This window comes from Macaca thibetana, chromosome 5, assembly GCF_024542745.1.
Source record: "Macaca thibetana thibetana isolate TM-01 chromosome 5, ASM2454274v1, whole genome shotgun sequence".
NCBI classification, from domain to species: domain Eukaryota; kingdom Metazoa; phylum Chordata; class Mammalia; order Primates; family Cercopithecidae; genus Macaca; species Macaca thibetana.
In genome coordinates, this window is record NC_065582.1 from 125,276,839 (window position 1) to 125,303,532 (window position 26,694).

The 26,694-nt window shown below is 35.8% G+C and overlaps 1 protein-coding gene across 6 annotated transcripts in view; it reads right to left on the reverse strand.

Annotated features, from left to right (window-relative positions):
• ANKRD17 (ankyrin repeat domain 17) overlaps positions 1-26,694 on the reverse strand; it is a 182,938-nt gene that overhangs the window by 86,395 nt on the left and 69,849 nt on the right. For all 6 annotated transcript variants that reach the window (XM_050790305.1, XM_050790304.1, XM_050790300.1 and 3 more), the window contains exon 2: positions 15,076-15,229. In XM_050790305.1, coding sequence (XP_050646262.1) covers positions 15,076-15,229 — 154 coding nt within the window. The remainder of the gene's footprint in view (positions 1-15,075; positions 15,230-26,694) is intronic.

Sequence of the window (26,694 nt, forward strand, 5' to 3'; positions counted from 1 at the left end):
TTTAAATTAATATTATTTTTTTTCGAGACAGGATCTTATTCTGTCACCCAAGCTGGAGTACAGTGGCATGGTCATAGTTCACTGCAGTCTTGAACTCTTGGGCTCAAGTGATCCGCCCAACTCAGCCTCCCAGTAGCTGGAACTATAGGCTCACACCACCACACTAGGCTAATTTTTCTTTCTTCTTCTTTTTTTTATTTAGACAGGGTCTCGCTCTGTTACCCAGGCTGGGTGCATGGCACAATTACAGTTTACTGCAGCCTCAGCATCCTGGGTTCAAAATCTTCCTGCCTCAGGCTCCCAAGTAGCTGGGACTACAGGTGTGTACTATCATGCTTGGCTAATTATTTTACTTTTTGGAGGAATCGGGGTCCCACTACATTGCCAAGGCTGCTCTTGAACTCCTGGGCATAAGGAATCCTCCTGCCTCAGCATCCCAAAGTACTGAGATTATAGGTGTGAGCCACCACAGGAGGACACCCAGCTAATTTTTAAACTTTCTTGTAGAGGTAGGGTCTCATTATGTTGTGTAGGGTAGTTTAGATCTCCTAATCTCAAGTGATCCTCCCACCTCAGCCTCCCAAAGTGCTCCCAATTACAGGTGTAAACCACTGCATCGGGCCAATGTCCAATTTTGCTTAAGAATGTTTACTAGGCTATCACCTGTGAACAAAATATGGCCTAAAAAGGCATTCTAGACTATATATAAAAATAAGCTATAAATGAATTATGTCTACAACTTACCACATATACTTAAATCATCTGAAAGTACTAATCTGAAAACCATTCAGAACTGCAAAACTAAAAAAAAAAAAAAAAAAAAAAAATTCAAAAGCAGAGATGGTTAGTAACCATCTGCATGAAACTTAACTGTTGCTCTTTCAGATATCCCTATAAAGCATGAAGCATTCTTACCCCTAACCTTTATTATTTTAATTCAGTGGTGCTTAATAGAAGCTGCCCATCAGCATCACTTGTGGTACTGTTTTTGCTTTTTTTTTAAGATAGGGTCTCACTCGGTTGCCCAAGCTGAAGTACAGTGGCATGATCATGGTTCACTGCAGTCTCGACCTCCCGGGCTCAAGTGATCCCCCACTTTGGCCTCTTGAGCACCTGGGACCAGGCACAGGTCATCATGCCTGGCTAATTGTTTTATGTTTTGTTTTGTTTTGGCTTTTTGGTAGAGACACGGTCTCACTATGTTGCCCAAGTTGGTCTTGAACTCCTGATTTAAGTCATCCACATGCCTCGGCCTCCCAAAGGGCTAGGTTTACAGGTGTGATCCAGCCCCCTGTAGTGCTTTTCAAATATATAGATGCTGAGCTTTTCTACATCTGGGGATCCAATTCAGTAAGTAGAAAGCAGGGCCTGGCATCTACATATTTTAAAGGCTCTAAGGCAATTCTGATAAACAGCTAGGATTAAAAACCTTTACCTCTAATGTTATGATGGATATTACAGAACCCTGCTATCCAACATGTGGTCCACTGAATAGAAGCACTGCTATCGCTTGGGAGCTTGTCAGAAATGCAGAATCTCAGGCCCTATGATGTACTGATCCAAAACCTGCATTTTAAAAAAGATCCCCATATGATTCCGATGCACATTAAAGAAAGGCTATTATAGGTTTTATAACAAACTCGTTAACTAAAACAAAAAGGACCACTCACTTGGTATTAAACATATCTGCACAGATAAGTACATAACAGTGAAAGGTGTTCAATAATATCACATAAGTTTCATGTTTAAAGTTCTGAAAGTGTATACTTTTATAGTGCACTTTATAATAAAGTAGGCAGCCTAGATTAAGCACCAAGTTAGAATAAAAAGGTTAGGGGTAAGCATGCTTTATAGAGATATCTGCAAAAGCAACAATTAGGTCTCACACAGGTGGTTATTAACCATCTTTGCCTTTAAAATATTTTTTTCTTTTGCTGTCCTGAATGATTTTTAGATTAGTACTTTTAGGTATATTTTTATGCTTTTCTTTAATAAAAAAACTAACATATCAAATGTTATATCTCACAAAACCAAAAATAAATCTGCCAAGAAGCCTTTATGATTATAGCCATAAAAAATGTTCAGAGTAGTCAAATTTCATATCGGCTACAATTAAGATGTACAAAGAATAAAAATTGTCTTGGTCTGATAATTTATGTCACTAATATTAAAAGTCATACTATATTCTGAATCTACTACAATATTTAATAGATCTTCTTTTGGTTAAATATATGAAGGCACTATTGAGATCAAGATCACAGAAGAATTTCCACATGAAAAAAATTAGCTCCAATTTTTCAGCCATCCAAGATCACTATACAACAAATATTTGTCAGTGATAGCAACAGGAACTAGGCAAGAGGACAGATCTGGCTCAGTAAAAACTAACCATTGTTTCAAAAAGAAAAAACAAAAGAAAATCTCACTTTAAATCTTTATGAACTTCTTGTATCTTCATAAGTAAAGATAACTATTTTAATGAAGATAACTAGGAAGAAACCAAAGACAGAGATGGTAATCTTTCAAATTAATTAACAGTAATCAAAAACTAATTCTAGCTACCCTGAATTATGGTGATTCTATTTTTTTCTGGTCTTCTCCAGCTATTGAATATTAAAGTGAAGATCAAAAAACAGAAAAGGTCTGGGTGCAGTGGCTTATGCTTGTAATCCTACTACTTGGCAGGTGGATTTCCTGAGCTCAGGAGTTCGAGACCAGCCTGGGCAACATGGTAAAACCCCATCTCTACTAAAAATACACAAAATTAGCTGGACGTGGTGGTGTGCGCCTATAGTCCCAGCTACTTGGGAGGCTGAGGCAGTAGAATCGCTTGAACCCAGGAGGTGAAGGTTGCAGTGAGCCAAGATCGTGCCACTGCACTCCAGCCTGGGAGACAGAACGAGACTCTCTCCAAAAGAAAAAAAAAGAACAAAATGACCAGATTATTATTTCCAAATTCTCTCATTTAATCAACAGAACCACAGAAATTCAGATAGAGGACACATTAAAATATTATTTATATTATTATTTCATAATAAAACTATTAATAATATTACTAACACTATTAAACTTATTAAATATTATCTGATTTTAAGATAATTGAATGCATAATTATCTTCCTCTTAGAACTTACTCAGAGGGCTAAAATGCAAAAGAAACTCCTTCTATGATAAAACTAGGAAAAATTTGTATATAAGCTAAATATATAAGCTAAAATGTATAAAGACAAAGTAAACCAGAGATGTAACTAACTTATAGAACAGAATAAACTGAAACACCACTATCAAAAGAAAAACAGACCACTAGCCCAACGGGAGTCAGGTATTAGATGTACCAGATACAGGGGTGAGGTTTTGGTTAGAAAAAAGGGAGACCAGCCGAACACTTGCGAGGAGTAATCAGACACGAGTCTTCATTGCCAAACTAAACACCCAGGTGATTATTCTCTAAAGAAACCAAACTAGAAAGGCCCTGGACTAGGAGACATCAGGTATACAGGAGGATGACATGAAGTACTACATAAAAGCATTAAGTGAAAGTTTACATGATAAGTAGTGAAAGCCTCAGCCCCATTCCCACTGTCAGCTCCCAGAATTATGGTAGCTGGGTTCATTATTCAGAAGATAAACACTGACAGGTGTGTATCTAATAAAATGATCCCAAGGTTACCTGTCCCTGACGTACACATCCTACAATCTAGGGACTGTGAATTTGACAAATTTTACTCCCAAAATTAAGTTATATTACATGGCATTGTTGACTTAAAGACAGCGAAGTTAACCTGGTGGGCCTGACCCAATCAAATGCGCTTGTGAAAGGCAGACATTTCTTTGGCTGGTTGGAGATAAGGAAGCCAGAGATTAAAAGCACAAGAAGGATTCTACTTGTCACTGCTGACTTAAAGATGGAGGGTGCCACATGTCAAAGAATGTGGGCAACCTTATGGAGATGACAGCCCATAAAAAAATCAGGATCTTGATTCTACAATTGCAAGGAACTAAATCCTGCTACCAAAAACAATAAATTTGGAAGTAAATGTTCACCCACAGCCTACAGATAAGGAACATAGGATAGCTGATTTCAGCCTTGAGACCATAAGCAAGAGAATCCAGTCACACTGTCCCCAGATGTCTGGCTCACAGAAATTTAAGAGATAATAAATGGGTGTTGTTTCACACCACTATATTTATGGTAAATTGTTATGCTGCAATAGAAAACTAATCCATGCTGTATAGTAAAATGCACCAACAAAACATGCATCCAGACTTTCCAATTTAGCTTTTTATGGCATTGCTAGACTAAAAACAGAACCCAAGGATCACCAGACATCTGAAGAAAATCTTAAATATGAAAAGCCAACCAAAGTATTGAAAATGAGACTGAAATTTTATAATGCCAAAATTATAAAGCTTTGGAGAAGGAGAACAGGGACAAATGGTACAGAGACAGGGTTAAGTCATAAATAAGTGTGGCAACACCAGAAGTTTAGTAACTTTAAAGGCCTGAGAGCGATTTTTTAAACTGGAACTCTATACCTAGCTAAACTATCAAGTATGAGGATAGTAAGAAAGGCATTTTCAGACGGTCTAAAAAATTTTACCTCTCAAGCATCCTTTCTCAAGAAACATATTGGATACCTAAACCTTGTTCAATCTCAACATCACAAAAAGAGAACCAACCAGACAGGGCCTATGTGATATATAAGGAAATACACAGCATTATGAATGTCTATTCTTGCCAAAATCAGAATAAATTTGAATCTGATCAACTATCTGGATCTAAAATAGGAAATACAACACACAAAAGCACAACTGGCACAATCCATAAACTGAGAGAAGTGACTATTTCTTCAACAAATAAACAGAAAAAAAAAAAAAAAGAGAACTGTTATGATTAAACTTAAGACAATTTTTTTAAATTTTTAATTTTATGGGTACATAGTATGTGTATATATTTAAGAAAAATAATTAACATTAAAACTATGTAAACCTTGTTTGGATCCTGATTTAAAACAACTGTAAAAAGAAAATAATTGAACAAATCTCAACACTGACAGGATACTGGCAATATTAAGGAATTCCTTTTTTTTCCTTTAAATCTGAAATAGTATTATGGCTATATTTCTTTTTAAACACTCTTAATTTACAGATACATACTAAAATATTTATATATGAAATGGTATGGTACTTAGATTTGCTTTAAATTAACATAGGTGGAGATGTCAGCAAGGTGATAATAGGCAGATATGAAAAAAGACTGCCTGTACACTGAAGACTGCTGAAGCCGGATGATGGATAAACATACAGAGGTTTCATTACGCTCTTCTCTTAGATTTGTATGTGGAAATTTCCATTTAAACAGGGAAGGAAATAAAGGAGTGAGGGAGACGAAAAGTGAAAGAGGTGGAGAAAGAAAGGAAGGGAAGTAGGGGGAATGCTAGCTTGTTAGCTACCATAAAGAAAATATAAAAAATAGAAATAATTACACAACTTAGAAAAACGAAGCAACTATTTGCATTATATGAAAAGGTACCTTATCTCCAAAAATCAGCTTTTATGTAAAATCTACTTCCATGTAATATCTTTGAATCTTGTTGTGCCTCTTGGGGCCACAGAAAACAAATCTATATGACAGTCTTTTAAGCATTTGAAGAACACTTTATTTAACCTAAGTCTTCTTGTCTTCAGGAGAAACATTCCCTGCTCCTCTGAGGCATATTTTTAAATAATTTCATAATCCGCATTTCTCTCTCATAAACTTCTAGAGCAATGTCAAATTGCTGGAAAATGCTAAATTAGGTCTCTACTCTTCTGTACAAATAGTTTTCTATACTCCAAGACAGGACTGTGCACATGCCCTTATTATGTTTTCAAGTCTATTTGGTTAAGATCCTTTTAATAATCCATTCTAGAATTTTACCTTGGATGGAAATCAAGTTTAACCATGAGTCCTTCAAATATTTAAATACTGTATTACAAGATGTTTACTGAAACAATAATATTTTTACGCAATAATAAAGTAGCAGTTTACATACATTGCATGTATAATAGGTAGTGCACTGGGGTTCTTAAACCATGAACAATTAGTGTTCATAGTGTATTTATGTCTACTTTACAAAACCTAAGAAAATGTATGTCTTTAAAATGATTATAGATATTTCATTATCACCTCCTTATATTTAAGATATGATATATAGCGCTAAATCTGTGTGTGTGTGTGTGTGTGTGTGTGTGTATACTCCCTAATTAAAACATTGTTCCTATGGGGATAACATAATGATCCACTTCACAAAAATACCACGATGATTCACATGAGAAAGTTTCAGCCTACAGTCTCTAACAAACAAGTGGGGAAAATTATATATCGTCAATTCTCATTATTCAGTTATTCATAGTAGTTATGTTAAGTTGCTAGAAACACGGAATTAGCAAATACTATACTCAACAACTGCTCCTGGGAGAAATACAGCGTTAGGCAGCCCCTGGCCACAGCATTGTCATTAATGCACATAACCCTGTTTTATGTGTGTTTCTGTTTAAATGTACCTTTTTTGTGTGTGTCCTTCCAACTTTTATTTTAGGTACAGCAAGTATACATGCAAGTTGGTTATGTGGGTAAATTGCATGTTGTGGGGGTTCAGGGTACAGATTATTTCATCACCGAGGTAATGAGCATAGAATCCGATAAGGAACTTTTCAATTCTCACCTTCCTCCCATTCTCAAGTAGGCCCTGGTGTCTACTGTTCCCTTCTTAGTGTCTATGTGTACTCAATGTTCAGCTGCCACTTATAAGAAAGAACGTGGCATTTGGTTTTTTGTTCCTGCATTAATTCACTTAGGATAATGGGCTCCAGCTGCATCCATGTTACTGCAAAGGACATGATTTTATTCTTTTTTATGGCTGCATGGCATTCCATGGTGTAAAATATAACTTATTTAATATATGTTGTTGATTCATTAACATTTAACTCACAGCCAACAGCAGTAAAACTCATGCCTGAACCTAAAACATATTTTTTCCACTTAAGAACACTAGACAGCACTCTGCTTGGGTGCCATTTTAAACAGTGAGTGGGAGGGACTGTACATCATGGTCTGAGTGCTAGCTAAGACACAGTACAATATAATATCAGACAGATTTCGAATGGTTTTTGACCTCAGTCCCTGGCTCCCAGATGGTATCTCTGGACAGCTCAGGGCCTAGGGGAACTTGCCACCCTGAAGGGGAAAAAACAAGTCTGGCTGGCTTCGCCACCAAGATAGATGGAGTAAGATGGCTGAATAGGGGGCTCTAGTGATCTCCCCACCCCTCCCCAAGTTTGGCAACTATCTACACAAAGTGAGCATCTTCATACGAACCCAAAATCAGGTGAGCACACACAGCGCCTGGTTTTGACTTCATATTGCTGAAATAGGCATTAAAGAGGGTAGAAAAGACAGTTTTGAATTGCCAATGACACCCCTCCCTAATCCACTAGCAGCTCCCCACATGGTGCAAAGAACTGTGCAACTGTAAGAGGGAGAGTACAGCAACTGTGAGCCTTTGCATTGAACTCAGTGCTGCCCTGTCACAGCGGAGAGCAGAAACAGGCTGAACTCAGTTGAGGCCTGCTCGTGGAGGGAGCATTTGGACCAGCCCTAGTCACAAGGGAATTGTCCATCCCAGCAGTCCAAGTTTGACTTCCAGCAAGCCCTGTCACCACGGGCTGTAGTGCTCTGGGGCCCTAAGTGAAGTTGAGGGGCAGTCTAAGCCACAGGACTGCAATTCCTAGGCAAGTCCTAGTGCCAAGATGGACTTGGAGTCACTGGATGGGGGAAGGGGAGCAGGTAACTTCCTGAGCCACCACTTGGGCGGCTAAGGGAGTGCTTGAGTCACCCCTCTCCCAACCTCAGGCAGCACAGCTTAAGGCTCCAAAAGAGACCCCTTCCTTCTGCTTGACAGAAAAGAGCAGAGACAACTTGGTCTTGCATCTTGGATACAAACTTAGCCAGAGTAGGATAGGGCACCAGTCAGATTCGTGAGGCCTCCATTCCAGGCCCTAGTTCCTGGACAACTTTTCTACACACAACCTGTGCCAGAAGGGAACCTGCTCCCTTGAAGAAAAGAATCCATCCCTGGAAGGATCCATCACCTACTGACTAAAGAGCCCTTGGGCCCTGAAGAACCAGCAGTGACACCCAAGTAGTATGCCACCTGCCTAGGTTGAGACTGGGATGTGCCAGCTTCATGTGAAAACCAGCACATTCCCAGCTATGGTGGCAACAGTGAGAGCACAGTTGGGGTGCGGCGGGGGTGCTGAGTAGAAAGCGGACTCTTGGGGTCTCCTATTCCAAGGCTTGGCACTTAGACGACATTTCTGGAGCTGTCCTGGTAGAGAGGGGGCCCACTGTTCTGAAGGGTGAGTCTCAGGCCTGGCAGCTTTCATCACAAGCTGACTGAAGAACCCTTGGGCCTTAACTACACATTGGCGGTAGCCTGGCAGTACTCCCTGTGGGCCTCTGGTGGTGGTGGCCATGGACTCAGACTCCTTACCTGTGGAAAGAGGAAGAGTGGGAAGGACTGTATATCGTGGTTTGAGTGCCAGCTAAGACATAGTACAATAGAATATCAGATAGATTTCTAAGGTTTTTGACCTCAGTCTCTGGCTTCCAGATGGCATCTCTGGACTAGCTTAGGGCCTAGGGGAACTTGCCATCCTGAAGGGGAAAAAAACAAGTCTGGCTGGCTTCGCCACCTGCTGACTGTAGAGCCCTAGGGCCTTCAGCAAACATAGGTGGTAGCCAGGTAGCGGTCACAACGGGCATTGAATGAGACCCAGTGCTCTGCTGGCTTCAAGTCACACCTAGCACAGTCCCAGTGGTGGGGGCCCCAGGGGTACTTGTGTCACCCCAACCCCAGCTCCAGGTGGCTCAGTAGAGAGAGAGAGAGAGACTCCATTTGTTTGGGAGAAAGAAAGAGAACAATAGTCTCTACTTGGTAATCCAGATAATTCTTCTAGATCTTACATAAAACCACCAAGGTGGTACCTCTATGAATCCGTAAAAATCATAGCAATACTGGGATTGGGGTGCTCCCCAATGCAGACATGGCTTAGATCACAATACCCAAGTCGCTGCGAATACTTAGAAAGCCTTCCAAAGAAGGACAGGTACAAACAAGCACAGACTGTGAAGACTATAATAAATACCTAATTCTTCAGTGCCCAGACACCAACAAACATCTACAAGGATCACGACCATCAAGGAAAACATGACCTCACCAAATGAACTATATAAGGCACCAGGGACCAATTCTGGAGAAACAGAGATATGTGACCTTTCAGAAAGAAAAACCAAAATAGTATTAAGGACACTCAAAGAAAAAAAGATAACACAGGGAAGGAAATCAGAATTCTATCAGATAAATTTAACACAGAGATTGAAATAACTGAAAAGAATCAAACAGCAATATTGGAGCTGAAAAATGTAACAGACACAGTGAAGAATGCATCAGAGTCTCTTAATAGCAGAATTGATCAAGCAGAAGAATTAGTGAGCTTACAGACAGTCTATTTGAAAATACACAGTCAAAGCAGACAAAAAAAAAAAAGAATAAAAAAGAAAGAAGCATGCCTACAAGATACAGAAAACAGTCTGAAAATGGCAAATCTAAAAGTTATTGGACTTAAAGAGGAGGTAAAGAAAGAGATGGGGTAGAAAGTTTATAGGGTAAAGGTATAGTAACAGAGAACTTCCCAAACCTAGAGAACGATACCAAAATTTAAGTACAAGAAGGCTACAGAACACTAAGCAGATTTAACCCAAAGACGACTACCCCAAGGCACTTAATAATCAAATTTCCAAAGGTCAAGGAGGTAAGGATCCTAAAAGCAGCAAGAGAAAAAGACACAAATAACATACAATGGGGCTCCAATACATCTAGCAGCAGACTTTTCAGTGGAAACCTTATAGCCCAGGAGACAGTGGCATGACATAAAATGTTGAAGGCAAAAAAATTTTATCCTATAATAGTACATCTGGCAAATATATCCCTTTAACATGAAGGAGAAAGAGGGACTTTCCCAAACAAAAGTTAAGAGATTTCATCATCGACACTTCTGTCCTACAAGAAACACTAAAGAGATTTCTTCAATCAGAAAGAAAAGAATGTTAATGAGCAAAAACAAATCATCTGAAGGTAGAAAACTGACTGGTGATATTAAGTACACAGAATATTATAACACTGTAACTGTGGTATGTTAACTCTTACCTTAAGTAGAAGCACTAAAAGATTAATCAATCAAAAATAATAACTACAACAACTTTTCAAGACATATGCAGCACAGTAAGATATAAATAGAAATGACAAAAAGTTAAAAAGTAAGGGGACAAACTTAAGGTGTAGAATCATTGGTTTTCTTTTAGCTTGTTAAATTTGTTTATGGAAGTGGTGTTAGGCTGTTATCAGCTTAAAATAATTGGTTATAAGATAGTATTTGCAAGCCTCATGGTAACCTCAAATCAAAAAACATACAATGGATACAAAAAATAAAAAGCAAAAAATTAAAGCATATCACCAGAGAAAATCACTTTCACTAAAAGGCAGGAAGAAGGAAGATAACACTACAAAACAACTTGAAAACAAATAACAAAATGACAGGAGTAAGTCTTCACTTGTCAATAACAACACTAAACATAAATGGACTTAAAGGACTACCATTAAAAAATATGCAGAGGCTGAATGAATAAAAAACAAGACCCAATGACCTGTTGCCTACAAAAAACACACTTTACCTATAAAGATACACACAGAGTGAAAATAAAGGGATTGAAAAAGAAATTCCAGGCCACTGGAAACCAAAAAAAGAGCAAGAGTAGCTATACTTAGATTGCACAAAATAGATTTCAACACAAAAATATAAGAGACAAAGATCATTACATAATGACAAAGGGGTCAATTAAGCAAGAGGATATAACAATTTTAAATACATATGCACCTAACACTGGGACAACAAGCTATATAAAGCAAATACTAGAGCTAAAGGGAAAGATAGAACCCCAATATAAAAATAGCTGTAGACTTTAACACTCCACTTTCAGCATTGGACAGATCTTCCACAGAGAAAATCAACAAAGAAACATTGGACTTAGAAAGAAAGATGGCAGAGAGAAGAGGAAACAGGGTAACATGCAGCTCTCACTTGGATGGGCAGAATAGCATGTGGAGACTCACACCACAAACTCTGGCTCTAAGAACCACAGCAGGAACATTACCAGGAAAACCAAAAGAATTCACAGATTCTCTGAAAGAAGGGGCACATCGCTGCAAATTCTGCGAGACAGTAAAATAACTGAGTTCCCAAAGTATGAGAGGGAGTATGTATCTCCAAACACACATGTTCACTGGGGAATCTGAAAATCCAGATCACGGGAGAAGGATTTAACCTCACCTATAACAAAAATGAATATAAGGAGCCACATGAAATATAAAGGTAGAAGCAGCAGCGGGAAGAGCCTTGCAAGCACACCCAGTCTCCAACTTGAGCCCAGGGAAGCCATCCCTGACTGCATCTGATAGAGGCCCTCAGGGAAGGCAGCAAGCAGAATTAGGGAGGGGTCAAAGGATGAAAAAAGCTTCCAACTGAATTTTATAATAATTTCAACTGGGCACAAACTTTCTTCAGCAGAACCCACAGGGTAAATGGGAATCCTCCCTAAATCATTCTACGAAGTCAGTATCACCGTAACACTGAAACCAAGAAAGGAAAGGAGGGGAGGGGAGGGAAGGGGAGAGGGAAAAGAGAGGGAAGGAAGGGGAGGAGAGGGGAGAAGGAAGGAAGGAAGAAAACTACAGATCCCTGATGAACATAGATGCACAAATCCTCAACAAAATACTAGCTAACAGAATCCAACAGCATAGCAAAAAGATAATATATCTTAATCAAATGGGTATACCAAGGAATGTAGGGATGGTTTAATACATGCAAGTCAATAAATGTGATACATCATATAAAAGGAATTAAAAACAAAAATCATATGATCATCTCAATGATGCAGAAAAGGCATTTGATGAAATCCAGCCATCCCTTTATGATTAAAACCTTTAGCAAAATTGGCATAGAAGGGACATATCTCAAGGTAATAAAAGCCATCTATGACAAACCAACAGCCAACATTATATTAAATGGGAAAAAGTTGAAAGCATCCCCCCGAGAACTGGAACAAGATAAGGATGCCCACTTTCACTACTTCTATTCAACACAGTACTGCAAGTCCTAGCCAGAGCAATCAGACAAGAGAAAGAAACAGACAACCAAACTGATAAAGAAGAAGTCAAATTATCCTTGCTTGCAGATAATATAATCTTGTATTTGGAAAAACCTAAAGACTTCACCAAAAAAAATTAAAACTGATAAATTCAGTAAAGTTGCAGGGAACAAATCAACATACAAAACTCAGTACCATGTCTATATGCCAAGAACCAACAATCTGAAAAACAAATCAAGAAAGTAATGCCATTAAAATAGCTACAAATAAAATAAAATACCTAGGAGGGAACTTAAAGAAATGAAAGATCTCTACAATGGAAACTATAAAACACTGATGCAAAAAATTGAAGAGGACACACAAAAAAAATGGGAAAATATTCCATGTTCATGGGTTGGGAGAATCAATACTGTTAAAATGTACATACTACCCAAAGCAACTTACAGATTCAATGCAATTCCTATCAAAATACTAATGACATTCTTTACAAAAATAGAAAAAGCAAGCTATATTGGTCTGTTTTCACATTGCTATAAATACCCGAGACAGGGTAATTTATAAAGAAAAGCAGTTTAATTGACTCACAATTCCACATGGCTAGGAGGCCTAAGGAAACTTACAATCATGGCAGAACGTGAAGGATCAAGGACCTTCTTCACATGGCAGCAGGAGAGAGAAGTGTGAGGGGCAGAAGGAGAAGAGCCCCTTATAAATCAGATCTTGTGAGAACTCATTCACTATTACAAGAACAGCATGGGGCAAGCTGTCCCCATGATCCAATCACTTCCCACTGGGTTCCTCTCTTGACACATGGGGATAATGGGGATTACAATTCAAGGTAAGATTTGGGTGGGGACACAGAGCTGAACCATATCACAATCCTAAATTTACATGGAACCTCAAAAGTTCCAGAATAGTCAAAGGTATCCTGAGGAAAAAGAACAAGACTAGAAACACATTACCTGATTTCAAATTACACTACAGAGTTATAGTAACCAAAATGGCATGATTGTTGCATAAAAGTACACATACAGACCACCAGAATACAATAGAAAGCCCAGGAATAAATCCATACATGTATAGCGAACTCATTTTTGACAAAGTTGCCAAGAACATACAGTGGGGAAAGAACAGTCTCTTCCATAAATGGTGCTGGGAAAGCTGGATATCCATATTCAGAAGAATGAAACTAGACCCCGATCTTTCACCATATACAAAAATAGAATCAAAATGGATTCAAGACCTAAACCTAAGACCTCTACTATGAAACTACTAAAAGGAAACATTGGGGAAACTCCCCAGGACATTAGAGTGGACAAAGATTTCTTGAGTAATATACCATAAAAGAATGGGTTCCTAAAGCAAATAAGGACAAGTGGGATCACATAAAGTTAAAAAGCTACTGAACAGCAAAAAAAAAAAAAAAAAAAAAAAATCAACAAACTGAAGTGACAACCACAGAATGGGAGAAAATATTTGCAAACTACCCAGCTAACAATGAATTAATAATCAGAATACATAAGGAGCTCAAACCATAGGATAAAAAAAATCTAATAATCTGATCCAAAAATGGACCAAAGATGTGAACAGACATTTCTCAAAAGACGACATATAAATGGCAAATACACATATGAAAAGGTATCAACATCACTGATCATCAGAAAAATGCAAATCAAAACTACAATGAGATATCATTTCATACCAGTTAAAATGACTTAGCCAAAAGACAGGCAATGATAAATGCTGGAGAGGATGTGGACAAAGGGAATCCTCATACACTATTGGTGAGAATGTAAATTAATACAACCATATGGAGAACAGTTTGGAGGTCCCTCCCAAAAGTAAAAATAGAGCCACCATATGACCCAGCAATCCCACTCTTAGGTGTACACCCAAAAGAAAGGAAATCAGTACATTGAAGAGGTATCTGCATTCCCATGTTAATTGCAGCACTATGCACAATAGCCAAGATAGAGTAGAAGGATGATTACCAGAGGCTGGGGAGGGTAGTTGGGGCAGTGCGGGTGGGGAAGTGGGGATGGTTAATGAGTACCAAAAAAAAAAAAAAATAGTTAGAAAAAATGAATAAGACCTAGTATGTGCTAGCACAACAGAGTGGCTATGGTCAAAAATAATTTAATTGTACATTTAAATATAACTAAAATAATATAACTGGGTTGTTTGTAACACAAAGGATAAATGCTTGAGGTGATGGATAGCCCATTTACCCTGATGTGATTATGTATTGCATGCCTGTATCAAAATATCTCATGTATCCTACAAATACTTACACCTACTATGTACCCACAAAAATAAAAAATTAAAAAATTAACATCAACAAAAATCACAAAAATGTGTAAAACCTGGCATTAAATAGGCCACAAAAGGACACTTATTTATGGCAGGAGAGTTGAAACAAGAATGTAGAGCATGACTTTGTTCAACTTCTGCTGGAAGCATGTACGTAGGGTGATTGAAATGTTTCACCGCTTTACACATGCCTATGAAAGACTACTAGTACTGATTTTGAAGTTAAAATGCATTTTTGCAGGTAGGCAAATTCACAAATACATAATTCATGAATAATCAAACTCAACTGAAAAAGAAATCTCTATAAGGTCAACTGCAGCACGTGGATTTTACTCTGGTAATGAAAATTACAATATGCTTTAGTAAAATGCTCCACGTAATTCAGTAGAAAGTAATCAATTAACCTTTATTAATAGTATCATTCTAAATACCCATTATCATTCTACAACAAGAGCTTTTATTAGATTGATGTGCAACTTTACATAATAAGGTAGACTTATTACTATGTAGAGTACATACCTGCAGCTTCTAGTAAAGCTTCCAGTCTAGCCTGTGTTTCTGGATCTACTGTCCTGAGGTCTGCACCATCAGCAGTACCTGATAAGAGCAACTTGGAAGCTGTTTCCAGCATTGGATTTTCCAAATCATCCTGATCCAAAATGAAAGACTCCACCTATAAAACAATTGCAAAAAGAGGGAGGAAGGGAGAAATGAACAGTGAAAGGAAAAGAGGGGAGAGAAATAAAAAGAAAGCAGGGGAGGGAAAAAATATGTTAACATAATTAAAAATGGTAAACACAATGCAACCCCAAAAAGTTCAACATGACATCTAAGCCAGTTGATTAACAAAAGAAGAAAATTATATTTGTGGAAGAATTCAAAACTTTCTTACTCATATGCAGCCTAATTTTCTTTTCTAATATTCTTTTCTAGTTTAATTTGCTTATTAGTTATATGTAGGGTTGAGTGTGATGCTTAGGTTGTGAAAACTCTAACTGTGAATAGAATACCTAACTAAATCAGCAGTTTTTAAATGTTTTGCTTTCAGGACTCAATGAAGTACTGAACTCCCAAGGACTTTATATAAACTCTATATTTCTTGATAGTTATCATATTGGAAATTAAGTAACAAATATCAGTATCAAAAAATCACATACATTAATCTCACCACTGATTTCATCCAAAAAGTCTTTAAGTACTGGAAAGCTGTCAAGCCTAGGCAAACAAGTTTCAAAATTCTAATTTGTGCTTGAAAGCTTAACTATCATCGGCAACAAGTATTGTTGTTTTCCTTAAAGTGACAGACTCATTTAAAACATGATTAGGAGTATTTGCCAAATATCCAAGTTTGACAACTGTAGTTTTTCATTTGTACTTTACCATAAAAATGACATTTCATGGGGGTAAAAGGCTAACTCAGCTCACATCTCAAAACACAGCAGTTATTTTTCCTCCAGACAAACACTATACTTTTTGTATGCAGCAAAAGTGTTTTATGTGTACTTCCCATTTTGTTACACACAGTAATATTCAAAGAACATGCGTTCAAAAGGGGAGTTTTCATAAAATTAATTTTATCGCTTCAAGAACATTCTTAAAGTTAAACTAGCATTTTTTTTTTTAACTTCAAGCGCGTGGCAGTGAAGAATACAATCATATCAATACAGTTCGTTTCCATGGCCTTCGGGTCCAGAAGTTCTACCCATCACTATTTTTGCACCATCATTGTAAATGTCAACATAGTAAAAAAGTCAAGTAACATCTCAATATTATGATAAAAATAGTTTTGACCTCATGGACACCTTGAAATGGTCTCTGGGCCCTGAGATGTCTATTTACTATGTTAAGAAACACTGATGTAAGTATAGCAGATTCAATTAAAGAAATTTAAAGAATTAGAAAATAACAAACTCCTAAGACAGGAGTAAAGTTTTGTTTTGATATTCCCTATCACAGTGCTACTTACAAATAGGTACTAAAACATACTCTTTTCTGCTTACTGATATAAATTGATAATTATTATATAAAATATCACTATTTAATATCATCAGAGTTAGTTTATTTCACAAATCTAAGGTACTACTAACACTGCAATAACTACAATAGATGTAAAAATAACTGATAAGCTAGAATACAATCATGCTCATGCCTACTATCCAGGAGGTAATAAAAAAGACAACTTAAGGAATAAATCCTTAACCATCATAACCTCAGAAATGATACTGTTCTATCTTGAAAAGTCAACTAGCAAGTAACCAAGAATACTGCTATAATTAATCAACACATTTAATACTAAATGTTAAATCTGGGAAGAAATAATGTAAGTTTCTCTACAAAGTTCCATTAAACTAAAGCAGTTTAACATGGAATAACATTTGAGATTTCAAATATTTTATACACAAATAAACACAACATTCTAAAAACACTGTAAATATTTTTTAAATTTCATAAAATTTTGTACTACATTAACTTTAATCAATAACTCCTTATGGCAGGGAGATAAGAAATACAAAAATAATTTTAAAAAATTATATATATTTTAAAATTATATATATGTTTGTGCATATATGTGTATATATATATTCTTTTTTAAAGAGACATGGATGGTCTTGCTATGTTGCCCAAGCTGGCCTCAAACTCCTGGGATTAAGTAATCCTCCTGCCTCAGCCTCCCAAGTAGCGGGGATTACAGGCACACACCACTCCTTACTGATTTTTTTTTATTTTTGTAGCAACAGGGTGTGGAACTCCTGGGCTGAAGTGATCCTGCCACTTTGGCCTCCCAAACGACGGGATTATAGGCATGCACTACCAGGTCTGGCTAATTTTAAGTTATCTTTAAAGGTAGTAGCAGAAGTATGAGAAAGGAAGAATTTTATAGGCTGACTGAAGTATTATACTTTAGGAAGCAAATTTTTGGGCATGGCAAAGTGTGATTCAAAATTATAGCAGTAAAAAATATGTTTTCTTATTGTCAAACAAAGGTCCAGAAGATGAATCTTTCTAAAGAAAAGGCTGTTTCCTAATGAAATTTTCTGATATCTGAAATTCATTAAAATATTTACAATTATTTAAATTTAATAAGAAAACATAAAAGCAAATAAACAAATGTATGAAATTGAACAGGTAAAATGAATAGATGAAATACCATAATACAGTATTTTAAATGAATATTTTAGAAAGTAAAAGACCTCAAAGAGCAGTCTATAGTTAACTGATTAATCGAAGGTAGAGATCAGAGGTGCTAAAGATGTTCAAAGGAGACACTGTATGCATAAAAAATAATATAAAAGGATTTTGAACAAAAAAATTGATTTGTATAAGAGGAGAGAAAGAAGGAACATGGACTGGCAGGTATAAAATTTCTATGTGATAGAACACTGGGTTTTACTGTAGGTTTGAAAAGACAGGTTAGAAGTTGAATCACAGAAGATATCAAATTTCAAGCAGAAGAGACTGTCTTACACAAAGTCCCCTATGCCACAGATATCCTAACTAGCCTGGTGAAAACTCACTAGGAAAACTGCATTTCCATCTCTTGATGAGATATACTAAATACAGAAACATTTACTTTCTTACTGACGTTAAGCTTCTCCACAAAAGTTCTTATGTTATTCTTAGGCCTACTGTTCTCCCTATATGCAAAACTTGGTAACTTAAAAAACTGTAAATTCAAATGACTATGAAATTCTTATAGAGAGCTTTAGAAAAGGGAGGGGCTATCAAAATGACAGAAAAGAACAGGAATGAATATTTATTATTTCCTCCCCATTCCTCATTTATGATTAATGAAGGAACTACTTTCAAGGACACTGCTAAAATATGAAGGCCTAGGTACCAGAATAGATTTAGTTGCTACCTGTGTGACCTAACCAAGTCTCTCTCTTAGCCATCTATAACTTTAGACCCTCAATTCTGCCTAATTTTTTTCATAGATTTATCACACGTGAATATTATACATATTGTCTTTCTAAGCTCTGTAAAAACAAACACTTTTTTGGTTTAGTCGTGTACACCCAGCAATTAGAAGTGTGTCTAACTCACTGTCAGGATTCAGGTGACTACTGAATAAATAAGAATCTATAAAGAAGGTGAAATTTACCAGATGATTTTGGGATTCTTCCCTTTCAGATTCTAAAAGGCTCTAGTGTATTTGGAGAAGAACAAGGTAATCACAATAAATACATCTAAAGGTATATTTTATAGATCTTGGAGATACAGAATCTTACATTAGGTAGCAGGTGATATAAAATGCTATTTTCATTGACTTATTACACACACATTTATTGCAAACATTCTACGTGTAAAAAATACTGTTTAATACTATGGGAGATAAAGAAATGTGTGATACCAGCCTTGCTATGTAGGAACTTATTTCTTTAATGAGCATGCGTAAAAATGAACCATAATACAGGGTAGAAAGTACATAAGGTAATGAAAAAGAAAAAGAGATATAAAAGTTCAGCAAGGAAAAAGAGAATTTCCTTCTTTAATACCAGTTCCTCTTTTTCCAACTAGAAAGAGCTTGTGTTACATTACAAAACAAGTGAAGAGAGACTGGCATAAAGAGATGCAATCTTATAAACATACAAAAATAAGTATTCCTTTATTAAATTATGGGCATACACCTCTCTGCCATACCAGATCCCCAGCTGAGACAGCTCAGATTAAAAACTAAAATGAATTTTCCCTCTGAAACCTACTGCATTTTTATTATATTATTCTACAGAAAAAAAAAATTTTGAATCACAACCAACTTCTGGAACATAACAAACATTAAAAGTGGTCCAAATAAGAAATTCAAATAAGTATTTGAACTGGGCACGCTGGCTCACGCCTATAATCCCAGCAGTTTGGGAGGCCGAGGTGGGCGGATTGCCTGAGGTTGGGAGTTCGAGACCAGCCTGGCCAACATGGTGAAACCCTGTCTCTACTAAAAATACAAAAATTAGCCAGGCATGGTTGTGTACTCCTATAATCCCAGCTACTCGGGAGGCTGAGGCAGGAGAATCGCTTAAACCCGGGAGGCGCAGGTTGCAGTGAGCCGAGGTCGAGCCACTGCACTCCAGCTTGGGCGACAGAGCAAGACTCTGTCTCAAAAATAAAATTAAATTAAATTAAAAATTTTTAAAGAAAGTATTTGAAAATACTTTATATTTAAATGAAATATATAAATAACTTCCATGAAGAGAGAAGACGAAGGAAAGAAATGTTCTTACTAAATGTATTCTCTAAGCGGGAAACAAGCTATCAAAGTTACAACTGGCCTTTTTAAAAAGTTGTATTTAAAGTGGTTTGAATGTGTTGTTTTGACCAGCTGGATATTTTATGAAATGATGTTTATGAATAAAGAACCATCGAAATGCAAGAGGCTTAGAAATCACAAGGTTCAATTCATTGTTACAGATGAAAAAACCAGACACAAGGACCTTTATTTAAATAGCAGATTTCTAAATACCTAGCACCAAGAGACCAGTTATCCAATTAACTAGCTCAATATACTTTCCACCAGGAAATTCAATGCTGGAATAATAAAGCATTGAACTTTCACACTGCTCTGGGAAAGGTGACTTGAAATTTTACATTTAGGGATTAGGCTGTTAACTACCTGAACCCATTGTTTAATTACTAAAAGTGGGACAACCAAACCTAACATGCCCCCGAGTTATGCAACATAAAATACACAGCACCTCCTATAAAGAATTTTTGTCCCCCCAATAAAAAATAATTTAATAGAACTTTTAGACATGTAAATAACTTCCAGTACATGGAAATTAGTAAGGCAAATACAGGAATAAGATAAATCAATGTTTCTCAATGTAAAAGCACTATTAACATTTTGGACCAGATAATTCTTTGTTGTTTGGGGCTGTCTTATGTAATTTAGGATGTTTGACAGCAACCTTGGCCTATATTCACAATGCCAGTTAGCAACACTCCTTCAGGCTGTAATAACCAAATATGTCTCCAGACATTGCTAAATGTTCCCTTATAAGAGAAAATTAAAAACAACAACAGCAATAAAAATCATGAAGAAGAAAGAGGTTGAGAATCACTGGGTTAAATAGAAGCCAAAAAGAAAAATCTAAAATGTGGAACATTTTACATCAAAACTGACCATTTTCTTCACGTAAATAGAATGGGAGCAAAAAATCTTTTTTGAATAGAGTAAGAACAGTTCTGAATTAAAGAGACTCCAGAGATATAACCAGCAAAATAATAGGTCTTACTTAAATCCTATTCAAACAGGACGATTATAAAAACAGTATTTTTGAGACAAGAAATCTGAATGTGAACTGAAATGTTTGTATAATCATTGGATTATACAAACACAAAAATAATTTTGTTATAATCAATACCCTCCATAAATATACAATAGAGAAAGGCAACTCTATGTGCAAATAACTATCAAACAAGTTTGAAAGAGGTACTAAACAGATACTAATACAGTGATTGTGCAGAGAAATGAGAAAACAATTATGAAAGAGAGTGCTAATAATATAAAGGAATTACTCCAGTTATGTAAGAAAAGATCCTTGTTTTTCAGACATGCATACTGAAGTATGTAGGAATAGTGTCGGAAACTTGTCATCAAATACTTAAAGAAAACAAAGCTTCATGGCAAATTCTTGAAAATGTTGCATCTGAGAAATAGATATATAGAGGTTTTGTTTTGTTTTGTTTATTGAGACAGGGTCTCACTCTGTCACCCAGGCTGGAGTGCAGTGGCAGAATCTCGGTTCACTGCAGCCTCTGCCTCCTGGGTTCAAGCGATTCTCCCACCTCAGCCTCCGGAGTAGCTGGAAATACAGGTGCACACCACCACGCCCACCTAATGTTTGTGTATTTTGGTAGAAATGAGTTTTCACCATGTTGGCCAGGCTGGTCTGAAACTCCTGACCTCAAGTGATCTGCCCGCCTTGGCCTCTCAAAAGTGTTGGGACTACAGGCGTGAGCCACTGTACCCGGCCTATAGAGGTTTTTTTTATACGAGTCTCTGTACTTTCGTTCATGCTAAGTCCTTTTAATTTTGAAAGACTAAAGGTGATGACATTTCACTGTAGAAGTTGCTTTTATTTAAACAGAAAAACCATTATTTAACAGTAACATTACTTAGATTTCTAAGATAATTAGAATTCTTTTTCGCTTTCTTCCCAAATTAAGTCTGACTTAATACAAATAATAATGAAAACCAAGGTATTTTAACAATGGTCAGAGCTGAATGAATTTGTCTGTCATTAACGGTAATTCAAATCTTTCTACACTCAAAATATAAAGTCACATGGAAATTTGGTAATGCAGGGTCATTTGGACCAACTGTGATCGTTAGCATTACATTTCAAACTACTCAAGTTAGAAATATCATTGCCGTACTAGAGAACAATGGTTCATTCTGTAGTTTAACAAACTGGTATTTATTCCAAAGGATAAGAAAATTAGTGTATTTTGGTCGGGTAAGGTGGCTCACACCTGTAATCCCAGCATTTTGGGAGGCCGAGGCGGGCAGATCACCTGAGGTTAGGAGTTCGAGACCAGCCTGGTCAACATGGTGAAACTCCATTGCTACTTAAAATACAAAAATTAGCCGGGCATCGTGGCAGGTGCCTGTAATCCCAGCTACTCAGGAGGCTGAGACAGGAGAATTGCTTGAACCCAGGAGGCAGAGGTTGCAGTGAGCCGAGATCGCACCATTGCACCCCAGCCTGAGGGACAAGAGCTAGACTTCCTCTAAAAAAAAAAAAAAAAGAAAAGAAAACTAGTATATTTTAATTAACTGGATGCCATACATACAAATTCCATTCAACTTAACAAATATCTACAAATTACATACTAAGTGCAAAGCAGTAGGCTACTCATTGGATTATACAAATACAAAAATAATTTTGTTATAATCAATACCTTCCATAAATATACAATAGAGAAAGGCAACTGTATGTGCAAGTAACTATCAAACAAATTTGAAAGAAGTACTAAACGGATACTAATACAGTGATTGTGCAGAGAAATGAGAAAACAATTATGAATGAGAGTGCTAAAAGCAATGATGCTTCAGGAAGATGGTGCCTTTCAATACTGTGCTACGTTCAGAATTTATATTAAGTTACAGAAGGGTTTAAGCATTAAGACAAATAACTGGTAAAAGAAAGGTAATTAGAGACCATGTTAAAGATTGTTTCAGATAGATATGACACCAGAGACAAAACAACCAATTAAGAACTTAAGTAAATCAAATGCATTATGTGAGGTGAACATGGAAAAAAGGTCAGTCTCTAAGGATAAACATACTTTATGAAAGAAAAATACTGGCAACCCAAAATTTAGACTTCTTTACATTCAACACTAACCCTATCCCCCATCTGATGTTTTCCAGAAGAAAAAAATCATAATAAGAAATACTTATTATAGATAAATATTATTTATCTTTTTATTATTTATTATAGATAAATAATAAGAAATATTTATTATTGTTTTTGTTGTTCTGGAAAATACCCTATTTATCACTGAATCTCAAAAGCTGGTAATCTGAACTTTAAACCAGTAATCTACATTTCAAAAAAGGTGTTCTAAATCTTGACTATATTATAAAAGCATTTTCAAACAAATAATCTCCACACTTACTCCTAGAAGTTATCTTCAGTCCAAAATTTACCATACTTAAAATTTTAAGATTTCTTAATAAATCCAGTCAATGCAGAAAAATCCCTCCAAAAAGATTTTATATTTTTTCTAAATTTTTCTTTCAGTAAGTGTCAGTGATTGATTTTTAGCATCGATTTAGACATTTCAGTAACATAAAATGGGTTTACAGACATAAATCCGTAACTAACACTACTTTGGCTACAAAAAATAAAAGTTCATTAGAAATGACTTACGGCCATCATCACGGGATGAATTACATAACTCATATATATAACCTATTCACTGATATTCAAAGCACAGGCTATATGAACATAATTGAAGTCTTAATTTTGGTATTATCATTATGAAATACAATTTGCATATGAAAATATATTTTTTAAACTGAATATAAAAAAGTGAATATAAAAATTAAGAAACCTGAGTTTATGATCATTTTATGATAGTGACTGAATAAATTCTTAATTTATTAAGAAATTAAAATAATTTCTGGGCTCTCAAGTAAGCCTGGAAAAATATGCCTTTCTGGTCTTACAGTTCTTTGAATACTGATAGGCAGACTTACTACACATAAAATAAGAAATAAGAAGTATTCATAATTGTAAAGTCATCACAATTTAGTGTCTTCTGCACGACTCAGAAATAATTCCTTTTGTCTGTATTTTTTATAGTCTTAAATAAGGGTAAACTTTGATAAAATACCACAATTCTTAATGGAGTAAATTATTCCAAAATTAATACAATTGAAATATTTTTTTCTATACATACAAAGACAAAATCTTCAGTAATGTCACAGAATACTAATCCAAGTATAAGATTGAAATTTAAAAAGTTGAAAGAAAATAAAAACCTGCTTAAAGAAATAAAGTCTTTCTTGTAAAAAGAATGGTCAATGATTCATTATGGTATTCTGAGAATATAGCAAATAAAAGTAAAGTGAACCTCATCAAAGATAATTTACCTTTCTAAAAGTCTATTTACAGAAAAAAACCACTGATCTATTCCTGTATTTTTTCATTCATACTCATCTATCAATTTAACAAATATTAGTTAAGCAGCTACTATAATCTAGGAATCAGTGATATAATAGTTAACACAGCTTTGTTCCATAGCGCTTTCATAAAACATGACTTCTTTCTTATGCTTCAAACTGCTATATGCCTGCAACAATTGAGTATGACATTACTAACAATTCAATATAACATTTTTAACATAAATTATAAGCTTTACAAAGTGGACAAATTATGAATATTTCAAATAAGAGAAAGTTCTATGGAATTCTCAAATCTGGAGTTTCTAAGTGGTTTTTCTGTAACAAAATTAAAGTTATACGGTTTGTCAAAAATTCTCCCAAAACTATTTATCAATAGTAGGATGCAATTCAATTATGAATTTAGCCTGCTCTAGGAATTATTATTTATCAATTATCATAAAAGCAGTTTCAGAATAAAAATATTTTTATAAAATGGCTTTACAACACACACAGATACACACACACACATATACACACTACAAAACCTGTAGTCATAAGCCTGGTGAAATTTCAAACTTCTAAGAATACAAAGTCTAGAAAACTTTCAGGATGGTAGCAGTGGGGACCTGTTAGGGGTCAGATTGACATCTTCCTAAATACAGCACTAAATGCTAGAAGATATCTGTGCAATTAAAAGTTCTGATGCACAATTATTTTGAAAGTAAAATTCCAAACTGTAGAATGAAATTTTTTTAGGTATGTAAACACTATGAAATTTAAAAGCCACAAACATTTTCTTAATTTAGGGAAAGTATTACTTCAAGAAGAAAAATGCATCCAAGAAAGGGGCAGCCTTGGAATTGCAAGACTAAGCAGTAGAAAAGAAACCAGTATAATACAACATCTCTTTAACATCTCAGGTAATTCTTAATGTATGATTCATTAAAGTTATAAAAGTGGAATTGAGACAGGAAAATGGGGTCTGGAGGCAGGGAAGAGAAGGCCAAATCACATTTCGGTTATAAGAGGAAATATCCTCTCCATAAGGTATATGCCATAAATTACTTTGTAACTTTACTTCATGCCCTCCATTGACATAGGACACACTGAAGTAACCAATGGAATCCTCTAGAGGGGACTTAAACTCTCAAAAATTCTGTAAGGAGGCCTTTGAGCACCAATGCTTGGGCCTGCTCCCACACAGTGGAGTATACTTTCATTTTCAATAAATCCTGTCATTCCTTCCTTGCTTTGTGTGTTTTGTCCAATTCTTTGTTCCAGATGCCAAGAACCTGGACATCCTCCACTGTTAACAGAAGTATATAACATAAATATATCACAAAGATTTCTGATTATTTTGAAAATATGAAAGCCAGGATTCAAATGAAATAATGCCAAAGGCCTACGTTCTAGGGCAGTGCTCCCCAACCTTTTTGACACCAGAGACCAGTTTCATGGAAGACCATTTTTCCAGGGACAGGATAAAGAGGATTTAGAAACAGAAGTAATTAACTGTAATATTTATATTTCATAGTGAACTAGAACTTAGTATATCACAAAGAACAGTCTTTAAAAACAAAAACCTGATCATATCTTAAGCAAAACAGAAAATGTAAACACATTTCAAAATGAAGAAATTATACAAGGGTACGTTCTTGGTCCATAAAGTTGAAAGAAACTAAAACTTAGCTATAAAATGATGACACTACTTGAAAATTTAAAAAGAAAAGGAAAAACAAGCCTAATATGAACTCTCAGAATACAGAGTAAATGAAAATTAAAATTATGAGCATATTATTTCATATGGGATTTAGTCATAGCTATCTTTAAAGAAAAATTTAGGCTGGGTGCGGTGGCTCATGCCTGTAATCCCAGTGCTTTGAGAGGCCAAGGTGGGCGGATCATGAGGTCAGGAGTTCGAGACCAGCCTGGCCAATATGGTGAAACCCCATCTCTACTAAAACTATAAAAATTAGCCGGGCATGGTGGTACGTGCCTGCAGTTCCAGCTACTCGGGAGGCTGAGGCAGAAGAACTGCTTGAACCCGGGAGGCAGAAGTTGCAGTGAGCTGAGACTGCACCACTGCACTCCAGCCTGGGAGACAGAGTGAGACTCCGTCTAAAAGAAACGAAAAAGAAAAGAAAAATTTAGAGCTTGAAATGTATTAAATTCATTAGAACCTGCGATTTAAAATAAATAAATGAAAAGCTTCAAAATAGAATACAAATCAAAATGCATCAAAGTAATTTATAATGAAAAAACAGAAGTAAGAAAATTGAGAAGAGATAAAAGTTTAATTAATAAAACCAAAACAGTTTCTTAGGTCAAGTCTAGAAGGAGGAGACAAGCCTTTGGCAAGAATGATTATGAAAAATGAGAGACAGAGAAAAATACAAAGAGTTATTAAAGTTAGAAAGCTGAGCCCATGTATGAATCAATACATCTAAAAATCTTAAACAAAATGGTTTGCTAGAAAGAAAGATAATCAAAATTAACTTAAGAAATGGTAGAAAACCTAAGTAGAATAT